Source organism: Anomaloglossus baeobatrachus, chromosome 4 (assembly GCF_048569485.1).
Source record: "Anomaloglossus baeobatrachus isolate aAnoBae1 chromosome 4, aAnoBae1.hap1, whole genome shotgun sequence".
In the NCBI taxonomy this organism is placed as follows: Eukaryota; Metazoa; Chordata; class Amphibia; order Anura; family Aromobatidae; genus Anomaloglossus; species Anomaloglossus baeobatrachus.
The window spans coordinates 659089469-659115138 of NC_134356.1; the positions used below are offsets into that span (position 1 = coordinate 659089469).

Sequence of the window (25670 nt, forward strand, 5' to 3'; positions counted from 1 at the left end):
GCACACGCTAAACACTATTCGGAGTCAGGGGGTGGGACAACAGGAAGGGGAAGAACTACAGGAGGATTCATATGCGCAAGGGACAACAACATCACCAAGGTCCAGACGTTCATCATCACCAACGCAGCAGGCATGGGACCATGGGGGACAGGGATCAACAAGGGCGCATGGTAGCAGGTGAAATGTTGAGGAAGGTGCAGGAGAACATGAAGAAATGGAGGACGAATTGTCCATGGATGAGGGAGACCTTGGTCAAATTTCTGTTGAAAGAGGTTGGGGGGAGATGTCAGAGGAAGAAAGAACGGTTAGCACCTCTATGCCACAAACACAGCGTGGACTTGGTCCGCATGGCTGCGCAAGACACATGAGAGCCTTCTTGCTGCACTACCTCCAACATGACCCTTGTATTGTCAAAATTAGAAGTGATGATGACTACTGGCTTGCCACACTATTAGATCCCCGGTACAAGTCCAAATTTTGTGACATAATTCCAGCCATAGAAAGGGACGCACGTATGCAGGAGTATCAGCAGAAGCTGTTACTCGATCTTAGCTCGGCTTTTCCACCAAACAACCGTGCAGGTGCAGGGAGTGAATCTCCCAGGAGTATCTCCAAATGAACATCGATGCCATGACTTTGCAAATGGAGCCTTGCTCATTTTGGGCTTCAAATCTTGAAAAATAGCCAGAGCTCTCCACTTACGCCTTGGAGATCTTGTCGTGTCCAGCTGCCAGCGTTGTCTCTGAACGTGTCTTCAGTGCTGCTGGGTGTGTGCTGACAGATAAGCGCACGCGTCTGTCCAGTGACAATGTGGACAGACTGACGTTCATCAAAATGAACAAGTCATGGATCCAGAAGGAATTTACTACCCCTGTGTCATCCTGGGGAGAGTAAATGCTTGTGGATTTGGAATGTGCTTGATGCAAATCTAGTTGTGAAGTGTACAACTGGGGCACAACTGCTGCCACTGAATGTGTGGGTGTGTGTGGGGCACAATTTTTGGAAAAAAGGGAGACTCCGCTTGGAGTAATCTTTGCTTACATTGTTTTAAAAAATAATCCAAGATGCACAGAGCTGGGGTCAGGAAAGACTTTGCTACCTACCCCGGTGTCATCCTGGGGACGGTGAAGAATGGCGTATTTTTGAATGTGCTCGATGCAAATCTACCTGTGAAGTGTACAACTAGGGCATAACTGCTGCCACTGAAGGGGTGGGTGTGTGTGGGCAGGGCCGGCGTCAGCACGCGGCATACCCGGGCAAATGCCGGGGCCCTGGAGAGCCGGGGGGAGCCCACTCGGCCTCGTCAGTTCTGGTGCCCCTTGGCCGGGGCCCCCTCGCCTTAGTTCTGCTGCCCCCGGGCCGAGTTCCGGGGACCGCAGTCCTCGGCAGGAATCTGCAGCGCCGTCTCTTTAAGGCGCGCAGACTTCCTGGTTTGAACTTCATCTGTGGGCGGAGCTACCGACCGGCCTGCTCAGTCCCACAGATGAAGGAGTTGCAGTGCCAGCCAGCGACCCCCAGCACAGCTCTTCTCTCCGGCGCTGTGTGGGCCCCCTCTCCACCGTGACCTGAGCGGTATGTGCCCTCCCCGCCCCCCGATTTATGGGCCCTGGTGAGCTATATGGGCTTCTCCCCCCTTAGGTGTATGCACTGCCCCCCCCGGTGCTGTATGTGCTGGCCCCTGGAGCTGTGTGTGGGCCCTCCAGAGCCGCGTGTGTGGGCCCCTCAGAGCCACGTGTGTGTCTGTATGTATGCAGCAGAGCTATGTGTGTCTGTATGTAGCAGAGCTATGTGTATGTATGTAGCAGATTCATGTATTTATGTAGCAGAGCTATGTGTGTATGTATGTATGTAGCAGAGCTATGTGTGTATGTATGTAGCAGAGCTATGTGTGTATGTATATAGCAGAGCTATGTGTGTATGTATCCAGCAGAGCTGTGTGTGTCTGTATGTATGTATCTAGCAGAGTTGTGTTGTGTGTGTCTGTATGCATGTATGATGTGTATCTATGTATGTCAGTGTATATGACTGTATAGATATGTCAGTTCTATACGTATTTTTGTGAGTTTGTCTTTACATATGTATATGTATGTAAACGTATGTGTGTGTCTGCGTGTGGATGGGGCCCACCGGGACTCTTCCGCCCGGGGCCCACAAAAACCTGGAGCCGGCCCTGTGTGTGGGGCACAATTTTTGGAAAAAAGAGAGACTCCGCTTGGAGTAACCCTTGCTTACATTGTTTTAAAAAATGATCCAAGATGCACAGAGCTGGGGTCAGGAAAGACTTTGCTACCTACCCCGGGGTCATGCTGGGGACGGTTAATTATGGCGTATTTTTGAATGTGCTTGATGCAAATGTACCAGTGAAGTGTACAACTAGGGCACAAGTGCTGCCACTGAAGGGGTGGGTGTGTGTGTGGCCCAATTTTTAGAAAAAAGGGAGACTCCGCTTGGAGTCACCTTGCGGTGTTTTACATGATTTTAGAGGGGCGTGCCATGCCTATATCTGTGTCTCCTCCTCTTTTTCCTTGTCCTGCTCTTTTGTTTTCACATGAGTATATGTCCTTGTCACTTTCCCATGTGTTTGTGTTGTGTTGTGAGTTGTTTGTCACCTTTTGGACACCTTTGAGGGTGTTTTCTAGGTGTTTTTATGTGTTTGTGATTGCCTGCCATTGTTTCCTATGCAGTTCGAGTTCGGTTCGTCGAACATTCGACGAACCGAACTCGAACGGGACCTCCGTTCGGCGAACCGACCTCGGGCCGAACCGCGACCGGTTCGCTCATCTCTAGTCAGGAGGTGAGATGAGATCATTACCTGCTGTGATGCTCTCCTGCCTTCTGACGTCACCGCGGTCACTGCTGTCTATGCCCGCGGCCCGAGACTGTCACTAGCGGTGACATCACGGGCTCTCGCGATACTGCTGAGAACGCGGCGGGCATAGAAGGCAGTGACAGCGCTTGATGGCAGGACTGCAGGAGATCATCACAGCAGGTAATGATCTCATCTCACCTCCTGACAGCAGCGCCCATCATCACCGCGGCTGCACGCACTGCTGTGTGTCAGTGTCTGCCTGCGCTGCAGCGTGACAAGCTGCCGATACTGAGGGCAGACACTGACACACTGCAGGGCAGGCAGCGGCGGGGCCGGAGCGGGACACAGACTGCATGGGCACCTGGAGGTCACACAGAAGTGCTTCTGTGCGGCGTCCAGGGAGTGTGACGTCTGTGTTTATCTATCATATATCTATCCTCCTGACAGCAGCACTTCTCATCCCCTGCAGTGACCTGGGCTGACCTATTAATGTTAGCTCAGGTCACTGCATTGCTCTCCAAGCCAATGGGGAACATTCTGTTCTTCATTGAATGGGACAGTGACTATGGTATCGATCGCCGTGGGACCCCCCCCTCCTTATTGGATTACGTCGGACGTGGAATTGATTGTTCTTTTCAATAAATTGGTGAAAGAGGGAATGTGGGGAGTGTTTTTTCAAATAAAACTTTTTTTGTTGTCTATTTTTTATTTCTTACTGACTGGGTTGGTGATGTCGGGTATCTGATAGACGCGTGACATCACGAACCCCAGGGCTTGATGCCAGGTGACATTACACATCTGGCATCAACCCCATATATTACCTCGTTTGCCAACGCACCAGGGCAACGGGATGAGTTGGGGCGAAGCGCCAGGATTGGCACGTCTAATGGATGCACCACTTCTGGGGCGGCTGCAGCCTGCTATTTTTAGACTGGGGAGTGTCCAATAACAGTGGACCTCCCTTGTCTGAGAATATCAGACCCCAGCTGTCCGCTTTACCTTGGCTGGTGATCCAATTTGGGGGGGACCCCACGTTTTTTGTTTTAAATTATTTATTTAATGTAAAATAACAGCGTGGGGTGCCCTCTGTTTTGGATTACCAGCCAAGGTGAAGCTGCCAGCTGTGGTCTGCAGGCTGCAGCCGTCTGCTTTACCCTAGCTGGCTACAAAAGATGGGGGGACCTCACGTGTTTTTTTTTTTAATTATTTATTTATTTTATGGCTAAATACAAGGCTAAGCACCCTTTAGTGCCACATGAAAGTCACTAAAGGGTGCCAGCTTAGAAAATGCAGGGAGGTCGGACATTATATAGGTCTTTCTCATCTATCTATCTATTCATCTATCCATCTTTCCCTCTATCCATTATCTGTCTATCGATTATCTATTATCTATATTATTTATTGCAGTAGTTACAGCATAAAAAAACCGCAGGGACCAACCTGCGGAAAAACCGCAGCAAAACCGCGGTAAAACCGTGGCAAATCCGCGGTAAAAACACATGCATTTTTCCCGCGGATTTCGTGCGTTTTTTTTACCGCAGGTGCGGTAATCTTCAACTCCCAGAAGTTTCTCAAGAAATTTTGAGAAAAATCACTTTTCTAGTGCGCACATAGCCAAAGACTGAATGCTGTCATAAATTCAAAAAGGGACATCAACAAAGTATTACTAGAAGGCCGGGGTCACACGAGCGTATAACAACCGATATGAGAGAATCAGATTGATTATGCTAATGACAAGCGGCACAAAGTCTGCTGCGAGCGTGAGCCGAGTGTCAATATTGTCATGCCTCGGATTTGATCCGGCAGCCTCCTGTGCTGTGATCCGTTTGCCTCTCCACTCAGTCACAGTCATGGTCGTGGTTCTGAACACTTTGTCTCTGTGTGCACACTTTGTGTGTTCATTGCCTTTCTGCCAACAAGTGTTTCCAATGCTTGACAGTCTGCACTATCACCCGGAGGATGTAACTACTGTATTTAAAGCCATTTCCCGCTGGTGATATTTCTGAAGTGGACCCTGCTTGGGTCTACAGTCATTATATTTTTGTGTTCCTCTTGGGTGATTATAACTTTTGGTTTACTTTATTTTACTCTTCACCTTTTCCATGGTTAAAAAGGAGGTACATGGAACCCTTGACGGCTGCTTTGAAACTAAAGGTCCAAGTGGTCATCTGAGTTCTCCGATCAGGGTTGTTTCAGTCTGTGCAGGGGCCTTGAGGGACTGTGCAGCTGGGACCTCTAGTCTGGACAAGAACTGCGTGGGTCAAGTCTAGTTGTTTTAAAGGGGTTGTCCGATACTAGGACAACCCCATCTGATACTACCCCCAGGTAGAATAAAGAAGCCTATACTCACCTCGCATATCGGTGCCATTCCAACGGTGCCGTGGTTCACGTCCCCGGGGCTCTCCTGACGTTGTGAAGTTACACGAGCCCCGCGTCCAATCGACACTGTCTTCTGGCTTCCCGCCTTGGACCAAACGAGCAATAAACAGAAAGTGAGAGGAAGCTGCAGCATTCACTTCCTGTTCATTGCTCTTTTGGTACGAAGGTGGGGAGACAAAAGCCGACGCTGATTGGACGTGGGACTCGTGTGACGTCACAATGTCATGTGAGCCCTGGGAACGCAAACTGCGGCCCCACTGGAACAGAGCGCCAGTATGGGAGGTGAATATAGGCTTTTTTATTTTACATGGGGGAAACATGTGGAATCAGAAGGGGTTATTCTAGTAGTGGACAAACCCTTTAAGTAAGACTTTTTTTTACAGTATTTTCCATGTGCGCTCTCAGTGTGCATAACAATTATGTGTGGGATTCTTTTGCATGCGAGAATCAGATGACAGGAGCGGAGAACATGGGGAACTTAATGTCTCCATCTTCTCCATTGTCTGTCTTGGCGTATATCGGACTGTACATGGATAACATCCTATGTCTCACATGCACCCATAGACTTGTTTGGGTGAGAGTGATCTTAGACATGCTGTCAATCGAGGCATGCAACATTTTTGGGGGATTTTTTCTCATGCTGAATTAGCACGAGAAAAGGAAAAGCTGCCCAATAATATAACAATAAAGCAAGTGCTATCCATGCTAAAACATGGGATAGCACGCAGCCATGTTATACAGTGGTGTAAGCGAGCCCTTAGGCCTCTTTCACACGTCCGTGCAAAACACACACGTTTTGCACGGTTCGTGGTGTAGGTGCGCATGTGTGTGCGTGTGTCTGTGTGTCTGTTCAGCATGTGCTGTCAATGTGCTAGCTGTGTGACATCCGCATAGCACACGAACAGCATGAACGTCTATACTCACCTGTCCCTGCCGCTGCTATCACCGCCACTGCTGCTGCTTCTGGGTCCGCAGTGCAGTGAATATTCATGAGTATAATGAGCAAGCACGGAAGCAGGTGACAGCAGCACCGGAGACAGGGGAGTATAAAAAATAATTTTATTTCAAAGACATGTGTTTTCTCCGGTACCTGTCACACTGATGTCACACGGAGCACATCAGTGTGTGGTCCGTGTGACATCAATGCTGCTGGAGAAAAAGAGGTATGCCACCGTGTGGAGCACACAGACACATGGTCCATGTCCAAACATAGAGGTGTGCTCAAGCCCATTGATTTTAATGGGTCTACGCGTGTCCATGTTTATGGTACGTGTGGAAATGGACGTCACAAATACCAAAAATACGGATGTGTGAAAGAGGTCTTAGGGTGTGTATATGTATGCAACACCATTATTTTAATTTATAGTTCTTTATTTTTGTTTCCTTTTTCCACCCTAAAACGTTTTTCAATTAAATTGCATTGACTATAGGCGATATCAAGGGTGAAAAAAGTTTTGAAATGATTGTACTTGGCATAATATATTTTTTAGACGACAAAAACCTCAAACCTGACATTTCAACAGTGGTTTCTGCACTTTGTGTGTGTATGTATGTATATACAGTATATATATTTCCCAGGGGGCATTGCTCTAGAATCACTGCGTTGAGAAAACACGTGATGGTGTCTCCACGGTGCTGGATGTTGATCTCCCTAAGGTCAACCATCCTTACATATACATATATATATATATATATATATATATATATATATATATATATACATATACACATATACATATATATACATATACACATATACATATATATACATATACACATATACATATATATATATATATATATACATATACATATGCATATATATATATACATATGCATATGTATATATATACATATATATATATATATATATACACATATATATACATATACATATATATATACATATATATACATATACATATATATATATATATATATATATATATATATATATATATATATATATATACACACATATATATATATATATACATATATATATATATATATATATATATATATATATATATATTTATATATATACATATATATATACACATATACATATATATATACATATACACACATACATATATATTACATATACGGTAGATATATCTATCTATATATCTAGAAAGGTCAGTTCCAGACTGAAACGTCCTGTGTTATGGGCCATTAAAGAAAGAAAAACCTAAAGAAAAATGGAGTGGTGCCTTCTGATTTTTTTAATACATTGAATGTGCTGCTCTGAAAAATTTATATTATATACTGTGTATGTATATATGTATATATATATATATATATATATATATATATATATATATATATATATATAGTCTCTCCACCTCTTTCTCTCTCTCTACATATATATATATATATATATATATAGTATATATTTATCTAAATAGATATATATGTACATATACACAGAGAGACCTTTTACATATATATTATATATATATAAATATAATGTATGTGTATAGTTTATTTTTCTTTTATTTATTTGTTAGCCACCTTTGCGATACTTTTGAGGTACATGTTCCTCCGTAGCCTTAATTTCTTCCCTGCGCCTCTGTCTATAAGCATAATTTATTATTGGGATATTATATAACCGGCTGAGGAAAAACTTAATGTGATTCATCGACAAGCTCCCTTTCCTCCCCCCCAAAAAACACCCTATCATTTGCACCTGATTAAAATTTACTAAAAATGGAGATGACAGTTTTTGGAAAATATGCTATAAACCTGATTATCGCTGATTGACACAATACAAACATCTAAACAATAACTTAAAGGCGACGTCTCCAACCCGCGTCTCTTTAGCCATTGTAAAACTACAACTCCCAGCATGCCCAGGGAGATGGCGTCTCACAATGGCTAAAGAGCTCTACTTTAAAAGCTATATGGATACCAGGAAAGTAATCGGTCACTTACCCAGAGTCCATTGTGCCTCCTGCCCCATTGTATCTGCCAAAAAACTTTAGGTCGGCCATTTAAGTCTCATCCGAGTGACGGACGATCTCGCTCAGTCCTATTTTTACCCCCGTTCCCCATCTACGGACAGTTTGGGCCGAAGTAATCTGAAGCCACAAATAGGGAAATAAAAGTATTATCCTAAATTATTAGTGCGAAGGGGGAAAAAAAAGCGAAAGGGAAAAAAAATTAGCTGCTCGTTATCAAATTGGCCGTGGTCTAACTCCCTCCCACATTGTGTAATAGGTTTATTTCGCCTCTGCTCCTTTTTTTTTTTCTTTTTTCCTCCTCCTAAAGATGTCACCTCGTTAGGATGACTGAGAGCGTAGCAGGGACACTTAGGATGGAGGGGGGTTGCCATGGCGATCGGGGCCTGCTGGTGCGCGGGAGGCCTGCCCTGGTACTTTTCTAAATTAAATATAGTGAGAGTGGAAAATAACGTTATAAAACAACAGGCGGCCGAACACACCGGCTGCGGGCGGACATCTCCTCAGAGAACAAGTTATACCACATCCTAACCCCCCCCAGAAATACGGCCTGAAACCTGTGACTGAACGTCACCCTCACCATGTCTGTATCAGCATAGAACAGGACGTCCCCTTTAAGAATAATATTTCTCCATTTCTTAGGATAAGAGAGATATAATCTAGAGGACATCCCCTTTAAGAATGATATTTCTCCATTTCTCAGGATAAAATGTAGAGGACGTCCCCTTTAAGAATATTTCTCAGGATAAAATGTAGAGGACTTCCCCTTTAAGAATGATATTTATCCATTTCTCAGGATAAAATGTTGAGGATGTCCCCTTTAAAAATGATATTTATTAATTTCTCAGGATAAAATGTAGAGGACATCCCCTTTAAGAATGATATTTTTCCATTTCTCAGGTAAAATGTGGAGGACATCCCGTTTCAGAATGATATTTCTCCATTTCTCAGGATAAATTGTAGAGGACGTCCCCTTTAAGAATATTTCTCAGGATAAAATGTAGAGGACATCACCTTTAAGAATGATATTTCTCCATTTCTCAGGCTAAATTGTAGAGGACGTCCCCTTTAAGAATATTTCTCAGGATAAAATGTTGAGGATGTCCCCTTTAAAAATGATATTTATTAATTTCTCAGGATAAAATGTAGAGGACATCCCCTTTAAGAATGATATTTTTCCATTTCTCAGGTAAAATGTGGAGGACATCCCCTTTAAGAATGATATTTCTCCATTTCTCAGGATAAAATGTAGTGGACGTCCCCTTTAAGAATATTTCTCAGGATAAAATGTAGAGGACATCCCCTTTAGGAATGATATTTATCCATTTCTCAGGCTAAATTGTAGCGGACGTCCCCTTTAAGAATATTTCTCAGGATAAAATGTAGAGGACATCCCCTTTAAGAATGATATTTCTCCATTTCTCAGGCTAAATTGTAGAGGACGTCCCCTTTAAGAATATTTCTCAGGATAAAATGTGGAGGACATCCCCTTTAAGAATGATATTTCTCCATTTCTCAGGATAAAATGTAGTGGACGTCCCCTTTAAGAATATTTCTCAGGATAAAATGTAGAGGACATCCCCTTTAGGAATGATATTTATCCATTTCTCAGGCTAAATTGTAGCGGACGTCCCCTTTAAGAATATTTCTCAGGATAAAATGTAGAGGACATCCCCTTTAAGAATGATATTTCTCCATTTCTCAGGCTAAATTGTAGAGGACGTCCCCTTTAAGAATATTTCTCAGGATAAAATGTAGAGGACATCCCCTTTAAGAATGATATTTTTTCCATTTCTCAGTAATAGCTGCTTCTGAGAAAGCTGAATGACAAACAAAATGGCCGCCTATCCTTGTCAATCAGATTTTCATCTCTTCAGCTCCGGGTTTCACTCCTTTGTGAACTAATATCGGCCATATTGGATGTCACCCAGCTTTCCTAGAAACAGATACAGCTAAAAAAAAGACCCGAATAGAATTAAAAATGGTAACTAGGGCGACATCCAAAATGGCCGACGTGAAGACTGACTGACTGGATGCAATGCAGCTTCCACAAGGTTGTCAGGGATATATAAACCTTTGCAATAAGTAAGGATACAAGGTTGTCAGGGATATATAACCCTTTATCGCCTATGTTCCTGCATAATAAGGCAGATTTGCCATTCAGGATTGTTGGAAAGCTGAATCGCGGCTCTGCTTGATCTGTAAGGAATACTTTCCCACAGCCCTGATTTTGCCTGGACATTCCCAACATGTGATGGCGGCTTGTGAGGATTCATCCAATCGTGGACATTTTGGAATTGTTTAAGAGATATTTCCATACGGTCTTAATTTCAGATGGTAAAATGTTTTATCGGACATGTAATGTCGGCCATATTGTATTTCACAAATCTTCATAGTAAACAGATATTGTACTAATAATAATACATTTTATTTATATAGCGCCAACATATTCCACAGCACTTTATAATTAAGCTGGTGTCGCAGGTGACAGTCAGGTGGTTTCTGGCCATAGAAGGTCACAGCGTTTGGCTGCGCAGAATGCTCCCTGACTTTCCTGCTGTCAGTAGTCATTGGTATAGGTAGCTTTCCTGTTGGATTTTCATCTCTCCTCTTTAGGACCCATCATTCCCTTAGTGTTTAAATACCCCTTACGTCTGTGGACTGGTGCTGGTGATATTTTCAGTTCCTTCAAACCAGGGTTGCAAGCAGGTGGCTTGTACTCCTCTGTGGTATAATTGCTGCAAGCTCTACTGAACTTCTGCCTGAGTCATCAAATGATAAGTAGCTCATGCTTTTCCCCCGTGTGTCTTCCTTCTGTCTTCTATAGTGTTTAGTGGGGTTGACGAAAAGCTCATCCCAACAGTTCCCTATTTAGGGTCCAGAACTAGGGATACCTAGGGTCAGGTATCCGGCTCGGCGCATAAATGTGGAATCGATCTAGGGTGGTGAGGGACCCCAAGGATCAGCGGTAGGTTCAGTCAGGGGTCACCATCTTCCCCTTCCCTTCACTTTCGAAGTGCGCTTGGTATTTCCCCGACCCTAGCGTGACAGCTGGGACATGTACAGACAATAAAGTCAATACAAAGTAAGACAGTTCAACAGTTACAGTAGTGACGGTCCTGCTGGCAAGTGTACGGTCACACCGGAGCGTACAGACACTCAGCATGCAGTACAACAGTAGGGAAACAACGAGAACGGTATAGAAGGAAGGCACTAACGATAGGGAGAGGGGGGCACCTCCTGCAACTCACCTGAGTCTGTACCCTACGCTCCCTAACGTCCCCCCTATACGGATTCCCCCCCCCCCATCGCCGTCACGTGCCTAGTACCTTGCTTGCCCTGAACTCACCCTGGCTGGTGAGAAGGCCGGCAAGAACATTAGTCTCATCACTAAAATAATATAACACAAGGGAAGGGAGACAGAGGAAAAATAGACACAAACAGTAACACAAGAGTCCTTAACCCCTACAGCACTAAAAGAAAGTAGATTTACTGAAATACAAGTTGTAGATCTGTGAACGATAAAACGTTTTGACCTTTTGACTGAACAGAGGTCTCCGCAGAGGGGAACACACGCATGACTCAATCTATGAGGAAAAGCGGGGGACACAATAGGTAGAACGTGCTTGTTGTGTATGGTCCTTAATAAGGGATTTCATCTAAAGCAGCATGATCTAGTCGTCAACCAGGATCTGTCAATATCATATGTTCCAACTGTCCCGGATCTAGCAGGACAGTCCCCAAATTTGAGGAGCTGACCTGGGAGTTTGCGAGTCACAGATACAGTTTACGACAATGGTGGAGCAGGGAGCTGTGAAATCCCTGCTCCACCGTTCTGTCCATGCAGAGACTGGAGGACCTACAGGTGACGGGCCTGTGCCACAGTGACCAGCTCAGTCACAGTCATCAGCTCAGTCACAGTCATCAGCTCAGTCACAGTCATCAGCTCAGTCACAGTCATCAGCTCAGTCATAGTCATCAGCTCAGTCACAGTCATCAGCTCAGTCACAGTCAATAGCTCAGTCATAGTCATCAGCTCAGTCACAGTCATCAGCTCAGTCACAGTCATCAGTTCAGTCATAGTCATCAGCTCAGTCATAGTCAATAGCTCAGTCATAGTCATCAGCTCAGTCATAGTCATCAGCTCAGTCACAGTCATCAGCTCAGTCATAGTCATCAGCTCAGTCACAGTCATCAGCTCAGTCACAGTCAATAGCTCAGTCACAGTCATCAGCTCAGTCACAGTCATCAGCTCAGTCATAGTCATCAGCTCAGTCACAGTCATCAGCTCAGTCACAGTCATCAGCTCAGTCACAGTCATCAGCTCAGTCATAGTCATCAGCTCAGTCATAGTCAATAGCTCAGTCACAGTCATCAGCTCAGTCACAGTCATCAGCTCAGTCATAGTCATCAGCTCAGTCACAGTCATCAGCTCAGTCACAGTCATCAGCTCAGTCATAGTCATCAGCTCAGTCACAGTCATCAGCTCAGTCATAGTCATCAGCTCAGTCACAGTCATCAGCTCAGTCACAGTCATCAGCTCAGTCATAGTCATCAGCTCAGTCATAGTCATCAGCTCAGTCATAGTCATCAGCTCAGTCACAGTCATCAGCTCAGTCATAGTCATCAGCTCAGTCACAGTCATCAGCTCAGTCACAGTCATCAGCTCAGTCATAGTCATCAGCTCAGTCACAGTCATCAGCTCAGTCACAGTCATCAGCTCAGTCATAGTCATCAGCTCAGTCACAGTCATCAGCTCAGTCACAGTCATCAGCTCAGTCATAGTCATCAGCTCAGTCATAGTCATCAGCTCAGTCACAGTCATCAGCTCAGTCATAGTCATCAGCTCAGTCATAGTCATCAGCTCAGTCATAGTCATCAGCTCAGTCACAGTCATCAGCTCAGTCATAGTCATCAGCTCAGTCACAGTCATCAGCTCAGTCACAGTCATCAGCTCAGTCATAGTCATCAGCTCAGTCACAGTCATCAGCTCAGTCACAGTCATCAGCTCAGTCACAGTCATCAGCTCAGTCACAGTCATCAGCTCAGTCACAGTCATCAGCTCAGTCATAGTCATCAGCTCAGTCATAGTCAATAGCTCAGTCATAGTCATCAGCTCAGTCATAGTCATCAGCTCAGTCATAGTCATCAGCTCAGCCATAGTCATCAGCTCAATCACAGTCATCAGCTCAGTCATAGTCATCAGCTCAGTCATAGTCATCAGCTCAGTCACAGTCATCAGCTCAGTCACAGTCATCAGCTCAGTCATAGTCATCAGCTCAGTCATAGTCAATAGCTCAGTCATAGTCATCAGCTCAGTCATAGTCATCAGCTCAGTCATAGTCATCAGCTCAGCCATAGTCATCAGCTCAATCACAGTCATCAGCTCAGTCATAGTCATCAGCTCAATCACAGTCATCAGCTCAGTCACAGTCATCAGCTCAGTCATAGTCATCAGCTCAGTCACAGTCATCAGCTCAGTCACAGTCATCAGCTCAGTCACAGTCATCAGCTCAGTCACAGTCATCAGTTCAGTCATAGTCATCAGCTCAGTCATAGTCAATAGCTCAGTCATAGTCATCAGCTCAGTCATAGTCATCAGCTCAGTCATAGTCATCAGCTCAGCCATAGTCATCAGCTCAATCACAGTCATCAGCTCAGTCATAGTCATCAGCTCAGTCATAGTCATCAGCTCAGTCATAGTCATCAGCTCAGCCATAGTCATCAGCTCAATCACAGTCATCAGCTCAGTCATAGTCATCAGCTCAATCACAGTCAATAGCTCAGTCATAGTCTTCAGCTCAGTCATAGTCATCAGCTCAGTCATAGTCATCAGCTCAGTCATAGTCAATAGCTCAGTCATAGTCTTCAGCTCAGTCATAGTCATCAGCTCAGTCATAGTCATCAGCTCAGTCACAGTCATCAGCTCAGTCATAGTCATCAGCTCAGTCATAGTCATCAGCTCAGTCATAGTCAATAGCTCAGTCATAGTCTTCAGCTCAGTCATAGTCATCAGCTCAGTCACAGTCATCAGCTCAGTCATAGTCATCAGCTCAGTCATAGTCATCAGCTCAGTCATAGTCATCAGCTCAGTCATAGTCAATAGCTCAGTCATAGTCAATAGCTCAGTCACAGTCATCAGCTCAGTCATAGTCATCAGCTCAGTCATAGTCAATAGCTCAGTCATAGTCATCAGCTCAGTCACAGTCATCAGTTCAGTCATAGTCATCAGCTCAGTCATAGTCATCAGCTCAGTCATAGTCATCAGCTCAGTCATAGTCATCAGCTCAGTCATAGTCAATAGCTCAGTCATAGTCAATAGCTCAGTCATAGTCATCAGCTCAGTCATAGTCAATAGCTCAGTCACAGTCATCAGCTCAGTCATAGTCATCAGCTCAGTCATAGTCAATAGCTCAGTCATAGTCAATAGCTCAGTCATAGTCATCAGCTCAGTCATAGTCATCAGCTCAGTCATAGTCATCAGCTCAGCCATAGTCATCAGCTCAGTCATAGTCATCAGCTCAGTCATAGTCAATAGCTCAGTCATAGTCATCAGCTCAGTCACAGTCATCAGCTCAGTCATAGTCATCAGCTCAGCCATAGTCATCAGCTCAGTCATAGTCATCAGCTCAGTCATAGTCAATAGCTCAGTCATAGTCATCAGCTCAGTCATAGTCATCAGCTCAGTCACAGTCATCAGCTCAGTCATAGTCATCAGCTCAGTCATAGTCAATAGCTCAGTCATAGTCATCAGCTCAGTCATAGTCATCAGCTCAGTCACAGTCATCAGCTCAGTCACAGTCATCAGCTCAGTCACAGTCATCAGCTCAGTCATAGTCATCAGCTCAGCCATAGTCATCAGCTCAGTCATAGTCAATAGCTCAGTCATAGTCATCAGCTCAGTCATAGTCATCAGCTCAGTCACAGTCATCAGCTCAGTCATAGTCATCAGCTCAGTCATAGTCAATAGCTCAGTCATAGTCATCAGCTCAGTCACAGTCATCAGCTCAGTCACAGTCATCAGCTCAGTCATAGTCATCAGCTCAGTCATAGTCATCAGCTCAGTCATAGTCAATAGCTCAGTCATAGTCATCAGCTCAGTCACAGTCATCAGCTCAGTCACAGTCATCAGCTCAGTCATAGTCATCAGCTCAGTCATAGTCATCAGCTCAGTCATAGTCAATAGCTCAGTCATAGTCATCAGCTCAGTCATAGTCATCAGCTCAGTCACAGTCATCAGCTCAGTCATAGTCATCAGCTCAGTCATAGTCATCAGCTCAGTCATAGTCATCAGCTCAGTCATAGTCAATAGCTCAGTCATAGTCATCAGCTCAGTCACAGTCATCAGCTCAGTCACAGTCATCAGCTCAGTCATAGTCATCAGCTCAGTCACAGTCATCAGCTCAGTCATAGTCAATAGCTCAGTCATAGTCATCAGCTCAGTCATAGTCATCAGCTCAGTCACAGTCATCAGCTCAGTCATAGTCATCAGCTCAGTCATAGTCATCAGCTCAGTCATAGTCATCAGCTCAGTCACAGTCATCAGCTCAGTCATAGTCATCAGCTCAGTCATAGTCATCAGCTCAGTCATAGTCATCAGCTCAGTCACAGTCATCAGCTCAGTCATAGTCATCAGCTCAGTCACAGTCATCAGCTCAGTCACAGTCATCAGCTCAGTCATAGTCAATAGCTCAGTCATAGTCATCAGCTCAGTCATAGTCATCAGCTCAGTCACAGTCATCAGCTCAGTCACAGTCATCAGCTCAGTCATAGTCATCAGCTCAGTCACAGTCATCAGCTCAGTCATAGTCATCAGCTCAGTCATAGTCAATAGCTCAGTCATAGTCATCAGCTCAGTCACAGTCATCAGCTCAGTCACAGTCATCAGCTCAGTCATAGTCATCAGCTCGGTCACAGTCATCAGCTCAGTCACAGTCATCAGCTCAGTCATAGTCATCAGCTCAGTCATAGTCATCAGCTCAGTCATAGTCAATAGCTCAGTCATAGTCATCAGCTCAGTCACAGTCATCAGCTCAGTCATAGTCATCAGCTCAGTCACAGTCATCAGCTCAGTCACAGTCATCAGCTCAGTCACAGTCATCAGCTCAGTCATAGTCATCAGCTCAGTCACAGTCATCAGCTCAGTCACAGTCATCAGCTCAGTCATAGTCATCAGCTCAGTCACAGTCATCAGCTCAGTCATAGTCATCAGCTCAGTCACAGTCAATAGCTCAGCCATAGTCATCAGCTCAGTCATAGTCATCAGCTCAGTTATAGTCAATAGCTCAGTCATAGTCATCAGCTCAGTCACAGTCATCAGCTCAGTCATAGTCATCAGCTCAGTCACAGTCATCAGCTCAGTCACAGTCATCAGCTCAGTCATAGTCATCAGCTCAGTCATAGTCAATAGCTCAGTCATAGTCATCAGCTCAGTCATAGTCAATAGCTCAGTCATAGTCATCAGCTCAGTCATAGTCATCAGCTCAGTCATAGTCATCAGCTCAGTCACAGTCATCAGCTCAGTCATAGTCATCAGCTCAGTCACAGTCATTCATCCTTCCTAAAGCCCTGGCTGGCATGTGTGCCCTCGTGTTGATCAGGAAGCCGGCATTTTTCTGGTGACGGTGGTGGTGGGAATACACAGGTGACAGATGAAGCCACGACGCGTCAGCACAAACACGGTCTGCGGATAATGGTAGATAAGACATTTATGCAAATACAGCGCAGATGCCTGACAGCCGATAACGTCTCCAAACACAAACAGCAGATTTCATAGAAGCCAAAACACACATCCTACACCGCCAACCCCATGTCTTATCCACGGCTCGATTGTCTGCGCGCAACATCCGACCGGAAGCCTGCCATTACCTCCACATATAAGAGGCGGCTCAGGAGCGGGGAGAAAAGACACAGTGATGGGAAAGGGAATGTTTTCTGCTTTATGCAAAAACCTGTCACCTTGAAAAATGCTATTTACCTGCAGATATGGGGTTAATTTGCAGGTAAATAACATTACAATTCTGCTGGCTGTCTATCAGTAATGTAGGCATGCAAAGAACAGTCACCGCTCACTACTGTAACCACACCCCGACACTTTGATTGACAGCCACCTCTGCAGCATGTATGTGCAAAACTAGCTATCAAAATGCTGGGACTAACATCAGTATTATAGTAGCTATATTCTTCTACATAGGAGCAGTATTATAGTAGTTATATTCTTGTACATAGGAGCAGTATTATAGTAGCTATATTCTTGTACATAGGGGCAGTATTATAGTAGTTGTATTCTTGTACATGGGAGCAGTATTACAGTATTATAGCAGTTGTATTCCTGTACATAGGGGCCAGTATTATAGCAGTTATATTCCTGTACATAGGGGCAGTATTATAGTAGTTATATTCTTGTACATAGAGGGCAGTATTATAGTAGTTGTATTCTTGTACATAGGAGCAGTATTATAGTAGTTATATTCTTGTACATAGGGAGCAGTATTATAGTAGTTATATTCTCGTACATAGGGGAACAGTATTATAGTAGTTATATTCTTGTATATAGGGGCAGTATTATAGTAGTTATATTCTTGTACATAGGGGCAGTATTATAGTAGTTATATTCTTGTACATAGGGGACAGTATTATAGTAGTTATATTCTTGTACATAGGGGGCAGTATTATAGTAGTTATATTCTTGTACATAGGGGCAGTATTATAGTAGTTATATTCTTGTACATAGGGGACAGTATTATAGTAGTTATATTCTTGTACATAGGGGGCAGTATTATAGTAGTTATATTCTTGTACATAGGGGGCAGTATTATAGTAGTTATATTCTTGTACATAGGGGCAGTATTATAGTAGTTAGTATTGACTCTATGTTAGTATTTATGGGGCAGTGTTAAAGTCAATGTAAAGTGTCAGTAACAGAAGGTGGTACGAGGGTCTGGCGTGCAGTATCGGGACGTGTGCCCATAGCTCCGCACTATGTAGCTGGACAGAGAGAACCCCAGATTTGGCAGATCCCCCCATGGCCGCTCCGTTCTCTTCACAGTAATATAAAGGGTAATGGAACATCTGTTGCGGAGATCACTTATCGGAGACTCCGGTAAAACATCATGTTCTAATGTGAAATAAATTAAAGTGTTTGATCTTATAAAAGGTTCCTAGATCTTCACTCTTAAGTTATAACTTAGTAAAAAGATAAAATTAAAAGAACAGCGTGTAACCTCACAGGAGGGCAGGATGACTAAGAATGGTGGTCCGGTGTTCCCAGGGGTGTGGAGTCAGAGTCTGTATAAAATGGACCGACTCTGACTCCTAAAATATATAATAGACTAGCTGTAGAACCCGGCGTTGCCCGGGATAGTAACTGTCTCTCTGTCTCTCTCCCAGTCTCTGTCTGTCGCTGTCTGTCTCTTTCCTTGTCTGTTTCTATCTCTCTGTCTGTATTTGCATCAGTCTATCTGTCTCAATCTCTTTATCTGTCTGTCTCTCTCTGTCTTTGTCTCTTTGCTCGTTTGTCTCTTTATCCGGCTGTCTTTTTACCCGGCTGTCTTTTTGCCCGGCTGTCTTTTTGCCCGGCTGTCTTTTTGCCCGGCTGTCTGTTTCTAGGTCTGTCTCTTTCCTGGTCTGTCTTTTTTCTGGTCTGTTTCTTTCCCGGTCTGTCCCTTTCCAGGCCTGTCCCTTTTCAGGTCTGTCCCTTTCCAAGTCTGTCTCTTTGCCGGGTTGTCTCTTTGCACGGCTGTCTCTTTCCCCATCTGTCTCTTTCCAGGGCTGTCTCTTTCCAGATCTGTCTCTTTCCCGGTCTGTCTCTTTCCTGGATAGTCTCTTTTCAGATCTGTCTCTTTCCTGGACAGTCTCTTTCCTGGACAGTCTCTTTCCAGATCTGTCTCTTTCCCGGTCTGTCTCTTTCCCGGACTGTCTCTTTCCCGGACTGTCTCTTTCCTGGACTGTCTCTTTCCTGGACTGTCTCTTTCCTGGACTGTCTCTTTCCCGGTCTGTCTCTTTCCCGGTCTGTTTCTTTTCCGGTCTGTCTCTTTCCCGGTCTGTCTCTTTCCCGGTCTGTCTCTTTCCTGGACTGTCTCTTTCTAGGTCTGGCTTTTTCCAGGTCTGTATCTTTCCTGGACTGTCTCTTTCTAGGTCTGTCTCTTTCCATGTCTGTCTCTTTGCACGTCTGTCTCTTTGCCCAGCTGTCTCTTTGCCCGGTCTGTTTCTTTGCCCGGCTGTCTCTTTGCCCGGCTGTCTCTTTCCAGGTCTGTCTCTTTCCCGGTCTGTCTCTTTCCCGGTCTGTCTCTTTCCTGGACTGTCTCTTTCTAGGTCTGGCTTTTTCCAGGTCTGTATCTTTCCTGGACTCTCTCTTTCTAGGTCTGTCTCTTTCCATGTCTGTCTCTTTGCACGTCTGTCTCTTTGCCCAGCTGTCTCTTTGCCCGGTCTGTTTCTTTGCCCAGCTGTCTCTTTGCCCGGTCTGTTTCTTTGCCCAGCTGTCTCTTTGCCCGGTCTGTTTCTTTGCCCAGCTGTCTCTTTCCAGGTCTGCCTCTTTCCAGGTCTGCCTCTTTCCAGGTCTGTCTCTTTGCCCAGTCTGTCTCTGTTTCTGTGTCTCTCTTTATCAGTCTTACCACCGACATCTTTTTACCTCACACATAAGCTTCGTATACTAACAGTTTATTTTGTTCCTATAGCAACCACTGACAGTTGCTATTTATAGCTCCCACCTCCATTCAGTTTAATGGCTTCAGGATTTTTGTAGAGTAACTGGAAAGCACAGGGTTAAATTTTTCCGCCCAAACATAGTCTATGACGTTCCCTGAGTCACATGAGGCATCTGTGCAAAATTTCGTGATTGTAAATGCAAAGGTGCAGATTCCTTTAGCGGACATACACACACACACACATACACACACATACACACACACACACACACACACATACACTGAGCTTTATATATTAGATTGGGGGCAGGAGTGCAATGCAGAATGTGGTGAATATTTTTTCATAGGAATTTGGGAAAGTTATGAAATGTCCTATAAATGGCTGTTCTATTCCTGATCTAAGGCTACATTCACACACAGCGTTTTTGCAGGATACGTTTTTCAGCTTTTTAAAAAACCGCATCACCTGAAAGATTTTTGAGCTCATAGATACTGTATTTTCAATAGCAAAAGCAGATTAGAAAAATAATGGACAATGCTTCACACATGATAAGTACAATTACACTGATGAATGAGAGCAATGAACAACAGCTAGAAGGAAATGTAGGGTTCAGTATGTGTGAGATGGAGCCACAGCGCTGCTCATGTAACTGAGGAACAAACAGATATTACAACAGAAGAACAGCAAAATGATACTTTAGGATTAGATCTTGTTGAAGCTGCTTCAAAACACGTTCCTATTCATCACATGCGCTGTGTTGTGCACTCGCTGCAGCTGGCAATAAGAGAGTCTACAAGAGGGACATGCTGGAAATCTGATTGCAAAAGTGAGGAAATTGGTTATTGCCACCAGAACCCCTAAAATTGATTCCATCTTGAAGAGACGTGCTGGGAAAGGGGCAATTGTTGATCAAGCCACTCGGTGAGGCAGCACTTATTTAATGACTGAGCGATTGCTTGAACTAAAACCATTTCTTATAGATATGGTGAACCCAAAGGTAACCCTAAATGAAGGTCAATGGACACAGGTGGCTGAATTGAAGGAATTGCTTAAACACCCATTTACCATGACTAAAAAAATTACAAGCTAAGGATTTAACTCCTTGCATTTTCATAAGGGAGTGGAAGAACTTGCTATTTTGCCTGTCCCAAAAGGAGGTTTAATCGCAGATGGCATTTCTGCTTCAATGAAACGGAGAGAGACACAGCTATTGGAAAATCAAATTCTTCTGGCAGCTGTTTATGTGGACCCAAGTCATCGTATACTGCTTGGTGATAAACAGCTTACTAAAGGTAAAGAAGCTCTGACTGAGGTAGCAGTTAGGATGAGCGGCTGCAGGACTGCCAGGCGCAAGAGGACTTGGGGCCTGACAGTGCTACTGCTGCCATATCTTCATCCTCATCAGATGAGGAGTTTATCTTTTGACAAGTATTTGGATAACATGGAGCAGGCAAAGCATTACCACAAGGAAAAAGATTGCACTCCATCTCCTACAAATTGAGAGAAAGTAAAATCTGGTCAAAGAAATAGAAAAATTCAACCGTTCATCAAAACTGACTGTGCATGAGGCAATTCATTTATACCCGGAAATTGTTAGAGATGTTGCCCATGTGGTTACAGCTTTGCCTCCAACCCAAGTTACTGTACTGTAGAGAGGTTGTTCTCTAGCCTTAAAATTATTAGGTCAGATTTGAGGTCATCTGCGAAGGAGGATCTGATGGAGGCAATTCTATTTCCTACAACAAATTCATAGACTGCACAAATGTTATTTACTATGTTTTTGTTGAAAACTGTTTTTTGCCCCTTACATAGTGTATTACATAGTGTTATTTTATATATATATATATATATATATATATATATATATATATATATATATATAAACTGTATATACAGCATATATATATATATATATATATATATATATATATATATATATATATATATATATATATATATATATATATATATAAAATCTATTGCATAGTGTATTAAATATTTACAATTTATTACAGTTTTTTGTGTTCTAAAGTTGTATTCCAATAAATATATTTTATGTTGTATCTAAATATCTTGATTATTGTATCATAAAAATGATTAAATGTCTGATGTTCACATTGTACTACAATAAGTTTTTCACTTAAATATAAGCAATATATGTGGGAATCGGAGTCGTTGCAAGGGAAATTGAGGAGTCTGAGTCGCAGGTTTGGCTTCCCGAACCCACAGCCCTGCCTACAGCCTGTACCCGCCACTGCATTGTCTATTGGGATGAAGACAGTTGCTCTGTCCTCCATGCTTTGCACTGCAGCTTTGCAAAATTGAATGGAAACAGAGTATGAGTTCTTTACCACAGTAATTAATTAGAGGGATGTTAATGACCTCCCATAATAGCAAAGCATTGGCGGTTACGTAATCCACTGTATGGTCCAGACTCCATTGGGACGGCTCGCTAATGAGCTGCAGTGGTTGCAATTGACCCCGGCGTCGCTGGCAGCAGATTTATTAGGCTCCGAGAGGTGCGTACCTTAGTCAGTCTTTTCCGAGCTGTCTGCGGCATTGGATCTGGCAGTAAAAATGAGAATTACATTGATATCAGGGTCTCTCCGGGATGCTAAGCCCCGGCATTTCCATGGAAACTCTCTCGGTTGCTCTCCTCGGTCCTGAATTTATTACCTCGATGGCAGCCGCCGTTAATATTGATTTCCGCTCTGTATCCTGATAAGAGATAATCACGAGGACAACCAGGTGCTCACCGACACCTGAGCATCACCATTGCGCACACATCTGCTCACAACATAAAGATCAGGAAAAACTTGACTTCTCCTTTAAAATTTAAAAAAGAAAAACAGCGCCACCATTCCTACAGGTTGTGGCCGGTATTGCAGCTTAACTCCACAGAAGTGAATAGACCTGAGGTGCAGTGCCACATACAAACTGCAGAAAAGGTGGCACTGTTTGTTAGATTTATTTGTGTCACGTGTTTGCTAAGAGCACCAATATTATGAAGAAAGTGTGATTTATATTTAGTAAACCCCTCCTCATATTATTAGCCAGACGTTAAAATAGTCTACAGAAGATCCAGAATGTCCATACATTGCCCCCAAACAATGAGAGTTGGCAAGTGAATGGGCTCTCACATACAGATCTGTGCCGCTGTCAGGCCCCCCTGTGTTTTACAGCGGATGGCTCCCCCTGGTGACTGGAAGCAACAGCACCACTCGCCAGGAGCAATACTGGTACCCAGTGACGCAGATCTCTGTGTGAGAGCCCATCCACCATCAGCACTTGCCAACTGTGATTATTTGGGGTCTGGTGAGTGAGTTTCGTTTTTATGGGGGGTCTACTTTTTGGTGGGGTCAGCTTTGTTTTGGAGGTGTCAGCTTTGTTTTGGGGGTGTCAGCTTTGTGTTGGGGATGTCTGCTTTCTTTTGCGGGCGTCTACTTTCTTTTTGGGGTGTCAGCTTTGTTTTGGGGGTTTCTGTTTTATTTTAGAGGTGTCTGCTTTCTTTTGGGGGTACCTGCTTGCTATTGGGGGTGTCTGCTGTCTTTTGGGGGTTTCTATTTTCTTTTGGGGATTTCTGCTTTCTTATGGGGGTGTTTGCTTTTTTGGGGGATTCTGTTTTCTTTTGAGGGTTTCTGTTTTTTTTTAGGGGTGTCTGCTTTCTTATGGGGGTTTCTGTTTCTTTTAGAGGTGTCTGCTTTCTTTTGGGGGTATCTGCTTTCTTTTTGGGGTGTCTGCGTTGTTTTGGGGGTTTCGGTTTTCTTTAGGGGTGTCTGCTTTCTTTTGAAAAGGTCTTTCTTTTGGGTGTTTGTTTTCTTTACGGGGTTTTCTGTTTTCTTTTGGGGTTGTCTGCTTTCTTTTAGGGCTTTCTGTTGGGGGATGTCTGCTTTCTTTGCTCAATTTTTTACCTTTTTTAGCGGCTCGGACACTTCCTTATGGCACCACAATAGGGCTTATTTTTTGAGTAGGGCTTATAATTTAAGCATATTAAAAAGAAAAAAAGTTCCCAAAATTCTACTAGAGATTTTTTTTTTTGGGGTAGGTCTTATTTTCAGCGAAACAGGTTATGAATGTGTTTTCTCCTGCGGGAGCGCTGTCCAGAAATTGAGCACATGATTCCAGGTATTCCTACAGATTACAGTAGATCATGGAGGTCCCATAAGCGAGAGACTCTTACAACTGTCTTGATTTAGAATATATCTGTTAAAATCAGGATTTAAATGCAAAAAAAGTGGGGAAAAGGGAGAAACCGATGATTCCAGAAACAATCGTGGCCATACATATAGTGGGAAACATAAGTATTTGATACGCTGCCGATTTTGCAATTTTTCCCACCTACAAAGAATGGAACCATGTCCAGGTATGCACACAATCCAGCAGGGATTCTGGCGACTCTTCCATACAGATCTTCTCCGGATCTTTCAGGTCACGCCTTCATACAGATCTCTAGATCCTTCAGGTTTCGGGGCTGTCTCTTGGCAACATTGAGGTTTCAGCTCCTCCAAAGATTTTCTATAGGGTTCAGGTCTGGAGACTGGCTAGGCCACTCCAGGACCTTGAAATGTTTCTTACAGAGCTGCTTCTTAGTTGCCCTGGCTGCGTGTTTTGGGTCTTTGTCAAGATCCATCTACGACCCATCTTAAAATCTTCAATGCTCTTACTGGGGGAAGGAAGTTGTTGGCCAAAATCTCTCGATACATGACCTCATCCATCCTCCGTTCCCTATGGTGAAGTCCTCCAGTCCCCTTTACAGAAAAGCACCTCCAAAGTATGATGTTCCCACCCCCATGCTTTACGATTGCGGCGATGTTCTTGGGCTTATACTCAACCTTTTTTCTTTTTCCAGTGGAGTTGATACCAAAAAGTTCTATTTTGGTTTCATCTGACCACTGGACCTTCTCTCATGCTTTTTCTGGATCATCCATGATGGTATTTGGTGAGCGTCAAACGGGCTTGGATATGTGCTGGTGTGAGGAGGGGGACCTTGCGTGCCCTGCAGGATTTTAATCCATGACAACGTAGGGTGGTAGTAATGGTAATCTTTGAGACGGTGGTCTCAGCTCTCTTCAGGTCATTGACTAGATCCTTCCATGTAGTTCTGGGCTGATTCCTGACCTTTCTCAGAATCATCCTTGTCCCACGAGGTGAGATCTTGCATGGAGCCCCAGACTGAGTAAGACTGACAGTCTTGTGTTTCTTCCATTTTGTAATAATTGCACCAACAGTTGTTGCCTTCTCACCAAGCTGCTTGCCTATTATCCTGTAGCCCATCCCAGCCTTGTGCAGGCCTACAATTTTGTCCCTTGTGTCCTTAGACAACTCTTTTGTCTTGGTGGAGAGGTTGGAGTGTGATTGATTGTGTGTACAGGTGTCAGTTATACAGGTAATGAGTTAAAACAGGTGCAATTGATACAGATAATGAGGGCAGAGTAGGAGAAATAATAACAGGTCTGTAAGAGCAGAATTCCTGCTGGTTTGTCGGTGATCAAATACTTATTTCATGCAATAAAATGCAAATTAATTATTTAAAAATCATACAATATGATTTTCTGTATTTTTTTATATTCTGTATGTCACAGTTGAAGTTACCTACAATAAAAATGTCAGACCTCTCCATTCTTTGTAGGTGGGAAAACTTTCAAAATCGTCAGCGTATCAAATACTTATTTTCTCCACTGTAGGTTTGCATAGGAGATGCACACAGAAAACCATAGTTAATATTTAGACTACTTGCAAAGTTGCTTTATTTTATTTTTCATGCTTTGGTATATTTAAAAAAAAAATAGCAAAAAATTTGCATATCTTTTAAATTATTACGCGTGAAGATTCGTAAGATGAGACATAGATTTCCCCACTGAAGGAGCTGCTCC

General features: G+C 43.7%; 1 protein-coding gene across 3 annotated transcripts in view; it reads right to left on the reverse strand.

Moving 5' to 3' along the window:
* The window catches only part of LOC142304286 (potassium channel subfamily T member 2-like), a 266854-nt gene that overhangs the window by 216306 nt on the left and 24878 nt on the right, over positions 1 to 25670 (reverse strand). Inside the window, exon 1 of one of the 3 annotated variants that reach the window (XM_075346518.1) lies at positions 8126 to 8365. The exons of the other annotated variants lie outside the window; for them this stretch is intronic. Within the exon in view, the coding sequence (XP_075202633.1) occupies positions 8126 to 8184 (59 nt within the window). The 5' untranslated portion in view covers positions 8185 to 8365. Of the gene's footprint in view, positions 1 to 8125; positions 8366 to 25670 lie in introns of those variants that run through there. 3 annotated transcript variants of the gene reach the window in all.